The sequence below is a fragment of the Alligator sinensis genome, unplaced genomic scaffold (assembly GCF_000455745.1).
Source record: "Alligator sinensis unplaced genomic scaffold, ASM45574v1 scaffold746_1, whole genome shotgun sequence".
Taxonomy (NCBI): Eukaryota; Metazoa; Chordata; order Crocodylia; family Alligatoridae; genus Alligator; species Alligator sinensis.
In genome coordinates, this window is record NW_005841959.1 from 2,521,142 (window position 1) to 2,533,764 (window position 12,623).

General features: G+C 42.2%; 1 protein-coding gene across 7 annotated transcripts in view; it reads right to left on the reverse strand.

Moving 5' to 3' along the window:
* The window catches only part of DMD (dystrophin), a 1,961,037-nt gene that overhangs the window by 1,176,074 nt on the left and 772,340 nt on the right, over positions 1-12,623 (reverse strand). For all 7 annotated transcript variants that reach the window (XM_025200207.1, XM_014518487.2, XM_025200208.1 and 4 more), the window contains 2 exons: positions 10,208-10,449; positions 6,985-7,165 (listed from right to left, as the gene is read on the reverse strand). In XM_025200207.1, the coding sequence (XP_025055992.1) occupies positions 6,985-7,165; positions 10,208-10,449 (423 nt within the window). The remainder of the gene's footprint in view (positions 1-6,984; positions 7,166-10,207; positions 10,450-12,623) is intronic.

A 12,623-nucleotide genomic window follows, 5' to 3' on the forward strand; every position in this document is an offset into this window, starting at 1 on the left:
CATCAGAGTGCAACGTCTGAGAATCTTGCATGGTACTAGTGGAGAACATTATGAATGCTCTGAAAGTGCATTAACAATTTTATTTCTCTGATGTATCTCCATGTTAAAAGAAATGGTGCAGGCTGGTTTTTCCAGCCCTACAATAATGAAACAATATAATAAAAAGATACAATTGTTTTAGTGCATGATATTATGTTGATTTATTTTCCATTGGTAGAAATTTCCATTAATCATGGAGGAGAAAAAAGATAAAGTGGACATTCAAAAGAAGTCATTATCTAATAAAGTTCATTATGTAAGATAATTCGTTTTTCTTCTTTAATGGGAAACAACTGACTGAGAAAAAGTGTGCAACATAACAAAAATGATATTACATCAAATTTGCTTATTAAAGATTTGTTCATTTACCTGTAACTGACAATAGAGTTTGAACTCAAATAAAAACTAGCTAAAACTATACAAAACCAGATCAAAGACTTACTTTATATGTACATATTTTACATATTTTATATGTATATCTGTTGTATATTTTAATAACTGAATGTGAGATTTTTTAAAATGCACATCAAGAGCTGCCAACAGTCTAAAATATCACTTGCATTTGCAGTATTACATGACACATCCCTTTTTCTAATGTACAATGTTTAGTCTGAAAAATTCTTATAAAATGATACTGAGAGTGTTATGCAATATCAACCCTAAAGTTCAAAATCTCATATAAGGCAATGTAAAACACTCAATATTTAAAATGTTCTCTAAACAAATAAAATGACTTGCCAAAGTAAAATCTAGAAGGTTTATTTTTATTGTTGTTGTGGCTGTTTGCATAGTTTTAGGAACCTATGTTGAGATTCTAGTTGCACAATCTGTGAGCTATAGCAACATTATTCAAGTAATGACTCTCCCATTAACTACTGAGGAGAATTATGGTCTATCTTGGAAAGAGTTAGGGTAAGTGGAGAATACAAATGTGGGCAAGGAAAGCGGGGCAGGTGAAGTAACACAAAATGACACAGAATCTAAAAGGCAGGGCACAGTTGCATCTTATAGACCTGTGGGTTGCAACTCAAAAGTGGGTCACAAGAATATATGAAAGGGTCACAAACAAAAATGGATTTTCTTTTAAAGGAGAAAAACATGGGAAACAGTGGCTGTTCCCTTTCAGGCTCTCAGAGTTCTAGCCTGCAAGGGGCTGCTTGGGGCCCCCTATGCCCCTCCCCGCACACATCCTGGGCCCACACTCCCCTCCACCTCCGCCCAACACACTGATGGGCCTGGGGGCAGGAAGGGGCAGTGGGTCATGAGTGAGGGGTACTGGGCCAAGACTGGCCATCAATGTTTACAAATGGGTCCTGGTACAAAAAAGTTGAGAATCACTGTTATAGATTAAATAATTCATCTGATGAAGAAAACTGTTACTTATGAAAATATATGCATCTCTAACTGACTAGTGCCTAAGTTGCACCTCTATCCTGCCTCCTGCCTGACCTCAGACTGGCATGTATAAATGCCTCTCTGCTTTATAAGGTAAAAGTTTTCCAGAAATCTTTTTATTTTTAAACAGGGAAGAGAAAACTGAATGCTGATTGAATGCAGATGCATCATCAAAAATAAAATATAAAGCCCTCTGTTTGAATGTATTTAATTAGGCATCATACTACAATGTAAGAGAGCTACTTACTTGTGGAAAAAAATATCAAACATCTGAGACTGACAGGATTTTGTTTCATCATATACAGTGTTTACTGTAGAGCCAAAAACAGGCACAAATTTTATCTTTTTAAATTAAATTCTACTCTGAAAAAATGTGTGCATTAAACTGGCACTTTTTTGGAAGCTATGGATGAAAGATGCTCTACAGGATGCAAGTGTTATTGTTATTTCTCAATGAATCTGTTTTCTATATATGCTTATAGTTATATCTATTCAAATGCATTTTAAATAGATGGTACTGTTATTACATTGTGATTGTAATAAAATTAAAGAAGAATTAAATTAATTCTATTTTCATGCAATAGCAACAGAATTTTAAGAAAGCTTTAGCTACAGAATTTAGATTGTCAGTTACTAGTGCTTCTCATCACAATTTTTGATTTTTGACTTCCCTGAGGTGAGTATGGGATTCACTGATGATGCTATGACATTCTCTGGGGTCCCTCGGTTTATTGGCATAGCTTATGTTCTAATCAAGTTTATGGAACATAGTCTCTTCAGAGTAAGAATGTATTCCTAATATTTAGGGCTGTCAGTGAATCGTCATTAATGTACATGATTAACACATTAATTTGTTCTTGCATTAATTTTTTTTAAATCGTGCACGTGGTTTTGGAACCCCCACCCCCGCTCCATTCTGCCACCATCACCAACACCTCTGGGCTGCCCAGAGAGGCAGTGGTGGTTGTACAGAGGGCCACAGGGCAGCCCAGGTGCAGGCTCTGGGCTTCTGCAGCAGAAAGGTGCAGGGAGAGAGGAGGAGGGAAGGCTCACACAGACAGACACAGACACACATGAGCACCTACAGCATGCACACAGTCAGGAATGCAGCCGGGCAGTGTGTAAAGCAGCACCCAGAAGGTAAGTCTGTGGAAGGAAAGGGACAGGGGGAGAGGGAAAGGGTGAGGGAGGGGGCAGTTTGAGGTCCTCATAGTGAAGGAGTGGGGCAGGGGCTGGGGTGAAGAGGGCCCCAGGGGCAGGGCAGTTCATGGAATGGAGCTGTGGGCAGATCATCCAGAGGTGCAGGTGGTACAGCTTCAAGCCAATACATGCACCCCTGGGTGAGGCATGTGGGGCATGTGCCCCCAGGATTTGTGAATGGAGCGGAGGCGGGCTGCCCGCTGGGGGCTGGGGCTCTATGCCTTGCTGATTTTTCCCTGGGAGCTGCACACTGGCTGCATGTCCCCTGCCTGCCTGGTGGTGGGAGGCACATGGTGTCATACAGATCCTGGAGCAAAGGCAGCAGGGCACAGAGCCCCAGGCTACAGCAGGTAGCCCACCTCTGCTCTGCACACAAATCTGGGGGGGGCATATGCCCTCTATGGATCTCCTGGGGGTGCAAGCAGTGGCAGAGAGGTGTCCCCCCCACCATCCTCCTGTGCCCTGGATGAGCTGCCCACAGCTCTATGACCTGCCCTGGCCCTGGGGTGCCATGCATCCCAGCCCCTGCCCCTGCTCCACTCCCTCCCTCACTATGGAGGTCTCAATCGCCCCGCCTACCCTTTCCCCCGCTCCACAAACTTACCTGGTGGGTACTACTCTATATGCAGCCAGGCTGCTTTGCTGTATGGTTACCATATTTCCAGTTTTAAAGAAGAGGCACTTGTGGTGGGGTGAGGTAATATGATTGTGGAGGGTGGGGCAATGATATGCTCATGCCCTTTCCCTCCCCCACCCCCCCAAGCCACAGCCGCCCAGATGTACTGTTACCCTCACTACTGACCCACAGTACCCTTCTCCTGCCAGGGCATGTGGGGGTCTCCACTCCCCAGGCTTGAGCCCCCTCAGTGGGGAGCCCCCCCCATCCCTAGGCATTAAATCCCACACACACCCACAAGCCCCCCATACCTTTACAAATTCCCCCCATCCACACACCCCAACACCCATCCCCAATGATATAAAGTACCTGCAAAATTTTGCATGATTGAGTTTCTCTGCACATAATTTTGAGTTTTTAGCTGTGTGATTAAAATCGTGATTAATTGTGACTAATTTTTTTAATTGCATAACTAATCATGATGACATTTTTTAATCGTTTGACAGCTCTAACATTTCATTTTACATATGTAATCCAGCAAAAAATACAGGTAAAGCATTTGCAGGATCTAACTCAGGTTTCGGCAGCTTAGTTTAAGTCAGCTACACCCAAGTCAGGATGGTCACATGCATGACTTTTCCACTTGTCAGGAGGACACATGGGCAGCTGGAGGCAAATTCAGTCAGGGGATTTGGAGATCTGCTAGATCTGAGGGGGGGCCTGGCAAGTCTGTGATGGGGACTACCCAGTCTGGGGGTGTGGTGATAAGGGGGCAAAAAATAGCCTGGTTAGGGTCAGGGTGATTAAAACAGCATAGATTACCTTATTTTATGTTCGGTCAACCCATGTTAGTTATTTCACATCTGACAAGAACAAACTTTAGATTGGGTATGCCATTTTTAGGGCAAGCTAAGCCTTGCAACACTTGCACTCATGGCCATTTATATTACCCTAAGCTTGGTTAGGATGATCTCAGTGTAACCCACAGTATGTACCCACAGTTTGTCTTATGAATTTCAGGTTTATGTTTGCAGATCATGCAGTAGAGAAATGTATTTCCTGATTGCAAACTAAAGATAATTGAATTGAGAAGTATGTATCTGTGTTAGTCTGAAGTCAGAAAGAAGGCAGGGTAGAGATGCACCTACCTTATTAAGTAAACTCAGAAATACATAAGCTTTCATAAGACAGAGCTCACTTCACCAGATGTCTCACCAGCCCACAAGGAGAGAGGCACAGCATTACAAAGGCCCCAGTCTGTTCCTAAAACCAGGCAGACCACTGGTCTGGGGAAAAGGCAGGGAGCACTGCCCTGATGACACCTTCCCAGACCAGATTGGGAGGAAAGTGTGCAAATATTGACTGCCTATACATGTGCTCAGAGTTCAGGTGGGGGGGTGGCATTTTAATTAGAACAGGTCCCAGGAGTCGCTCTAACTAGAATGCCTCATCGTCATGTCTATTAAGCCCCCGCACATTTAAAAATGGCCATGGGGTGCTTTAGCTAAACCTCATTCAACAAATTTTAGCTCAAGTGCCCCACAGCCATTTTAAAACACAAAGAGGCTTAACAGACATGATACTGAATCAAAACTAGAGCATTTTTATTAGAATGTGGAGCAGAATTGATGAATAAAGTTTGCTCTGACACATTCTAATTAAAACATGAACAAGCACATGTATAGGAAGCTGTTGACTCTTGACCCTTTCATATATACCTGGAAGATCTTTCTCCCAGAGACTGCATGGTTCCCCCCTAATAAACCTAATGAATGCTTGTGTCCCAGGGAAGCAGGGACACCGGGAAACCCCCGCAGCGGCAAAGGGTTCCGCTTACGTCCCGCCGGGTCGGAGGAGCCAAAGGAAGTCCACGCGCTGGCAGTGCCGGCGCGGGTCGTCAGCCGGGCATTTATCCGGCTGCGGCTGAACAGCGGGGGCGGGGCACACCGACCGGGAGAAACAAAAGGCGGCCCCGTCGAGGCAAGGGGGTGGCTGGACAAAGGAGGCTGGGGAGAGAAGCCCCAGCAAGCGGGGAGTCAACCACCACCCGTGGAGTGCGGGAGCAGAGGAGGCGGAGCCAGTAGCGGCTCCGAGAAACGGAGCAGAGCAGCTGGCAGCGGTGCTGGTGAAGAGGCCAGCACTAAGACTATCGGTGGAACCGGTGGAGAAGCCGGCAGCAGCGCCGGTAGCCAGACAGAAGGAGGAGCTCGCCGGATCCCAGGTTACAGAGCGGGGAGCGAGGACAGCTGCAGCGGGAGCAGCAGGAGCGGCAGGGAGGCCAGCTGCAGTAAGACAGAAGGCACCGGTGAGGCAACCGGGTGCCTAATACAGAGCAGAGCCGGCAGGAGGTACAGCGCCCCCGCGGACCCCTGGGGGAGTGCAGGTATGAGGACGGAGGGAGTGGGCTGGCATCACCAGAGGCAGTACGCCCAGCCCGAAGACCATTGCTGACGGACGGCCTGTTGAGGCGAGGGGGTGACAAGCCAGGGGCGACGTGGAGACCCCCAAGAGGAAGAGCCTAAGGTGGTGAGTGGACAGGGTGTAGGGGAGGACGGAGCCCCAAGGTTACCCGCCGAGGGACGCGCCGACACCGGTGGGTACCCCAAGGGTGGGTCCCCCCACTGAAGATATCATCAAAGTCGTGGCAGGCAAGATCAGGGGCCCCCCTGATACCAGCTGGGGTAACCTCCAGGGTACCTTTCCAGAGTCAGGGCGCACGAAGCCCAGGGCTCGGGCAAAGGCGGCGCGCGAACACCTGGTAGAGCGGAGGCAGGTACAGCTTGTATGCTTGTAGTTGCTACCTGGAGAGTTCTTCCAGTACAAATATAATACCTATACATAGCCATAATTTGAAATGAATTTGAATAAAGAAGAAAGCACACGTATTTTTTTAAGATGTTATATATTGTTGATAGTCCCTCTTTATCTCATCAAGAGTTCACGTAAAAGACAGGTTCCACAGCCTAAACCCAAAGTCATATCTTTAGAGCATGTACAAAATTCCTTTTGAAATTCTCATTTTACATCAAGGAACCAGAAAAACCCAGCTTTGGAAAATTCAGCTTACCATCTACAGGAAATTATTGCCTTTCATGTAACATACTAATTTAGTACGTTTCATCCACATCATTCCTTCCTGCCTTAGTTCTAGCACATTTAAAAAGGAAACCATATTTTGCTGTTCAGTGTTTTAGCTAAAAAATGAAAGTCTGTCTAGGTGCTGAGATTTAGGTTCAGTTTTCTATTTCACTCTTAACAACAAAGTTAACACATTTTGTAATATATTATCATAATCATGACAGTTTTAATAATGCAATTTTAATATAAAAGGATTAAATGGGATATTATTAATCTAAAAACCATTTTGGGCAAGAAACTACCTGAAAATAAATTTGGCTAAAATAAAAACATATTTCCTTTTTTATACACCTGTGTTTCATTGTATTAGCATTATTAAAATGGATTTACTAATTGAGGAACTGCAAATGCATTTATCTACCATCCCTAATTCTTCATTCTTTTACTTCCATTGCACTGACTACAGCCTTGTCCTGCCTCTCAGTAAGAACTTAATTAAGTGGGCTTTTTTCCAGAAGTATATTGTGTCTCTTTCTCCATGATACCTGAGAGCTTGAAAAGCTGCAATTTCATGTTTAAAATTCAAATAAAACTGCTGTTATGACTACCCACTTATCAATGTGTGCAAAGAAAGTCAGGGCTTGACTAACACTTACCAGTCTGTAGTTGTTTTTCTCTGGCCTTTATATCAGTAAACACTTGCTGGAAGTGGTTGGTAAAAGCAACAAGGTCTGCATCCAGAAACATTGGTCCTTGTTCTTTTTCTTTCAGGGCTTTGCTTTGAACCTTTAGCTGCTCAATTTGAGGCTGAAGGATAGACAAATGGATGACTTGATCCTGCATAGTGAAATAAAAAAAATAATATTGCAAATTATCTTTTTGTTGTAGAATCAGTAATGTGTTTATGTAGTAGCAGAGTACTAAAGAACAAACCTACATTTCTAGTTTCTTGAATGATAAATGGCAATATGGAAAATTAAAAGTATTAGTTAATTTAATTCATCTTCCTTTCACGTAAGGGCTGTTTTCTATTTCACCTGTTTTCAATGTTCTAGTTTTGTTCAGTCAAATTCTAAATATACTTTGTAAATCCCTGGACCATTTTCCTATAATCAAGAAGTTTTCCTAGTATTTAGCTTAAATATGCCCCATCTCAAAACCATGTTACTTTCCACTTGAAGTAGTTTAAATATGTCTACATAATTGCTCTTGTTCCTTGAATTTACATTTTTTCAGATACTTATCAAACATGCATTTGTGTTTGATTGTCCTTAACTGTCAACAAGTATTTCAATGTAAATGAAAAAAATATTTTCAGTTTTATTGATAAAAATCTGAAATAAAGTCCACAGATCATGGAAGAAGTTAATGTTTTACATTTCTACTTTTCTACAAAAATCAATACCTCTGTTGTCAGTCTCATAATCCCCAAAGCCATACTCACTTACCAATATAATTCCAGTAATGAGGTGTCCAAACCTAAACATGATGGGAGAGAATGTGCTCCCAGTTCCATAAATGGAAGAGGATCTGGACAAATGAAGCATGGAGGGTCAATATTTTCCCCAGGCTTCCTGGAGTCATTAAATGACTCTTGGCAGGATTAGATGGTATAGAGGCTAAGTAGGAATGATTTGGGCACATACAAGATCAATAGGACTCACTTCATTCTTTGGAAGTTGCCAAGAAAGTTAATATAAATTGGGCTATTCTATTATCTTACTAACAAGAGCCTCTATTGTGATTTGACAGCCCCTTAATGGGGAGAAAAGGCAAGAAATAGCTTAGCCTCTGGTGAATCTAGATAGTCTAACCATGGGTACAGGAAGGCTGTCAAAATGTTGTGTGATGGGCTATGGTCTTTACTGTGATTTTTTGTCTGTTAACCATGTTCAAGTTATCATATTGTGTGGGGCTGTTTAACTCATTAGTCTCTGCACAGAGAGTAAAGGGTTAAGTTCTAGGACTGGCTCGACAGACCTTTAACATCACCAGTCCTGAATGGCTGTGTTGACACATCAACAAAGGTAAGCTGTTCAACACCCAGGAGGCATCCAGAAGAGATAAACATGATAATGGGATAGCAGACTGGAAAAAAGAAGCCTTCCAGCTGGCCAGAAGAGTTTGGGAACTGAGGCAAGTGGAGGAACTTTGGGGATCTGGAGAGACTGAAAAAGGAACAGTTGAATATCTTAGGGGGTGCTCAGGACTGTGTGGACTGGATGGGGACAGTGGGACTACATAATCTCTTTGGAGGGGGCAGAGAATTCCTTGCTGAGGGGCCTTTGGCCCAATAAATGCCTTTATTGAAGGGACTGTCTGGTGTGCTGCTTGGAACTATGGGGTCTGCTCAGTTCCCCCACCCTCCCCTGGCCAGCCCAATAGGAGGTCAAGTCCCTCTCTCAGAAGAGGAACTAGAAGCTAGCTCCTTGAACTGGGGATGCACAGAATCAGGGGAGGTAGCACACCAAAAGGCTGGGGTCTCAGAGTGGGAAGAAGCCTTGGTTCACCCCTTCTTCCAGCAGCCAAGCATGGACTGACTTCAAGGGACTCTCTTAGGGCCTTGTTACACGTTGCACTGTGAACTGCTCAAATGTTGATCAGTGTTACTGCTAGCTCAAGTTTTGAGCAATTACACATTAAAGTCAGTAGCAGCCTTGAGAACTGAAAGGTAAGAATCCTGTTGCCTCCTCTCCCCTCCCATTAAGGGCTTCTTGCTTGCCCCCTCAGCCCAGGGCTCCCCCTGTTCCTCACCACCTCCACCATCTCTGTTCCTCCACCACCTTTGGTTTACTTTCAGGTGACCCGATCAGGAGGGAAGGTCAAGGGTGGGCAGCAGACCTGATCCAGACCAGTGGGGGAGTCGGGATGAGTGAAGCATTCACACTAATATGTAGCCTAGTGTGTTTACATGTTAGTGTAACTTGAGCTGGGTAACACCGATCAGAGATAGCCCTAGGCTGGAGCTTAACTTTAAGTGGCCTAACAAATGCATAAAATTAGTGTCACATGTGTGGACAATCCAGGAGTTAAAAGCTCCAAGAGCTGCCCAAAATTAACATGCAAGAACGAGGCCCTTAGGATATCTATACATATACTTTTTGGTCCCACGACACCCTGGAGATCCGCTGCTTCGGAGCAGATTTGATTAATCGAGTCTGCTCCACATGCAAGCTGATGCGCACTGTGCTGTGCCTCATGTAATTGTATAATTGGTGAAATGAGTGTCAGAGCACAGAAAATGGTGGCAATGAGCTTTTGAACTAAAGCACCTTCTATGTGTTTTAGTTCAAAAGTGCGCTGCCACCATTTTCTCAGCGCTGATGTGCATTTCACCACATATGCAATTGAAAGCAGGGCGGCACTTGCATGTGTAAAAATGCTGTTAAAAACCAGGCAAGACCTCATTGGTCCCTAGCAAGGCTCCTCTGAAGGGCACTCTGTGACATGTTTTTTTAAAAGAAAGCTTTGCCAGAAAGCTAAGGCCCATCATAGGCACAGAGCCTAACCAAAGATGGCCCCTAAAGGCAAATGTCCAAGGGCTAAATATGACTGCAACCTACAGCATGTTTCACATTATGAATAAATTAAACAATAGATAAATAACAATTATGAGGCACTCTTTAAGGAGAACCCCTTGGAATTCTCCCTGTGTCTCCATTCCTAATTAATGCAAAGAAGTACTCTGTCTCAATGATTCACAACCTGGTCTGTGACCGTATCCTGCTCCTGTACACTAATCGCTGCTTCCTTTCATGCAACAGGCATTCAAAACATCTAGCTTTGAAAGACACAAAGTCTATTTTCCACTTCCATCTGGCAATATGTAGAAATACTTATTAAGTATAATAATAAAAGGGTTGGAACAAAATCTCTAACCTTGCACTTTTCTAACTGTGTTTTTACTGTAGTAGGATCTGCTGCTGGTGTAGGTTGTGCTTTCAGCCAGTTTTCAGCAGTAATTGCTGTCTGCTCCAATTGCTGCAGGTTGGAGTAGAAGGCAATGATGTTATTTTGGTACTCCAGCCATGCCAGTCTTTCACTCAGCAACTGACAGAACTCCATCCACCGGCTCTTTAACTGTTTGGAGGCTTGTTTGATGTTCTCAGCATTAAGGCCCTCTAGAAAGAGAGGAAGGAAAGTAGTTCAACACTTATTTATCTCTAAGTCATGAAGGAAAAGTAGAAAATTATTTGACAACCCAATTTCTGTACCTAAAATCTCATAAATCCAGATTATGATTTACCATTAAAAACAGGCTTGACCATATAGATGTCATATTAGTATAGAAAGGATTTTAAAACTATTGTAAATTGCTGACAAAGTACTGCTGCTGCTTCAGAAATAATGGAAATAAAAACACATTATGTATTCCATAACAGAATTACAACAGAAAGAGGTGATACAATATAAAAACTAATTAAAATTATGAGAAATAACAAGCTTACATTCTTGAAACTCTGTCCAGACTGACACAATATATTAATGTGTAGGTGATTTAGGAACACAAATCCAAATGAAAGTTAATGGGATGTAAGTCCTAAGTCACTTAGGTGTTTTTGAAAAACTCTTTATACTTATTTTAGATTTAGTTTCAGAAAAATATAATGTTCAGTAATTATTGATTTATCAAAATCCACAAAAGAAATGCTTTATTAAGCATATACAAGAAATTTCGCTAAGGTCTTTCTTGATGAGGCAAAAGAAACTCAGCATACTATGGGGTTTCATACTGAACAAAATTGACATCACAACAAAACATATAAAGAGAACTTTCAATAGCATAATCTATAATTATTCAGAAATCTGATGCTGTAGGCTTACATTCAAAACTAATTGCACTGTAACATTAATTTGAGTAGCTCATCCTTACTACTGATATCATATCTAGAAGAGGAAATGCTTTAAATGAGCACTCTTTTTTTTCCTTCTTTTACTGGCATAACCTATAATTAGCACACAGCAATGTTACCGGTAATGAATTCAGTGTTAATCAAATTGCAGTACCAATCAGTACCAAGTGAATCTTTAACTATCTCACCAAAACCTCATTACCAAACTCTGCAGAAGCAGAATCTGCTAGTTCATCATCTTAAAATAGCTTTATCTGGAGATTTCTTAACAAAGTTTAGATGTAAACAGAAGCCTACAAGTCAATATATCTCAGAATCAATAGTTTGTTTCTTCAAGTGTATGCTACATTTGACATGTCTAGAGTATGTTGATTAAATGTTTATTTTGAAGAGAATTGAACGTATTATAAATTTGCATACATTTCCTCCCCCACAAAATCCTTTAATAGAGAAACAAAATAATTCAGATATTTGAAAGTGAAAAGGTAAATTCAATAATAAAATTTTAAATTGTAGACGTAAGTTTGATATATGTTGATGTGTAATTTGTGGCTAGAGACCCTTGGCATTACTGCGGTGCAAATAAATAACAGCATTTCCATGTATGCTTTGGAAATCACATTAGAAATCTTGATGTAAGATGGTGGTGTAGGAGTTTTGCTAGTGCTAAAATCTTAACAGTCATGAGGACCTGCTAGCTCCATAAGGAACAGGAAATTCTTAGTTCCACAACTGAACTCCTGCCTATAACCTGTGTCACTGTTCCACATTAGCCATCAGAAAAGCAGCAACCATCAACCTGAGTCTACAACAGACACCCCAAACTGCCTGGTAACAACTACGTCACTGAAAGTAAATATAAAATAGCCACAATGACTGAAAAGCTTTAATGCAAAAATGCCCTATGTGGCAAAAGTCCTGAAGTGGGACACTATACATGCATAGGCTGCTCAGAGATCAAGTTTTGCATACGTCAGCTAGCTGTTAATGAGATAAGGAAATAATGCTCTCCTGGAATACTTTCTCATGGATTCATGGAGAATAGTGGAACCATGAATGTTACATTCAGAGAAACCTTAGTCTGCATCACAGTCACTGAGAAAGTGCTATTCTGGGGGTGGAAAACTGAAACATCGCCACAAGATCAATGTCATGAATGCTGTTCAACCCTTCACTACCACACCACTATATTTATTCCACTTACCTTGATGAAGGCTATCAAAGACTATGAGGTAGGTATTGATCTATACGATGGAAACTCATTATCATTATGGCAAAGCCTAGGGAGACATGCACATTTGCATGATGCCTTGCAGTAAATCATGAATACCAACCTCATTTCAGTGTGTGCACATGCACATTCTCTTTCTCTTTCTCTCTCTCTCACATATACACACCCAAGATATTAGTCTTCTGCAAACTTGATGCCAAATTGGGGTTCA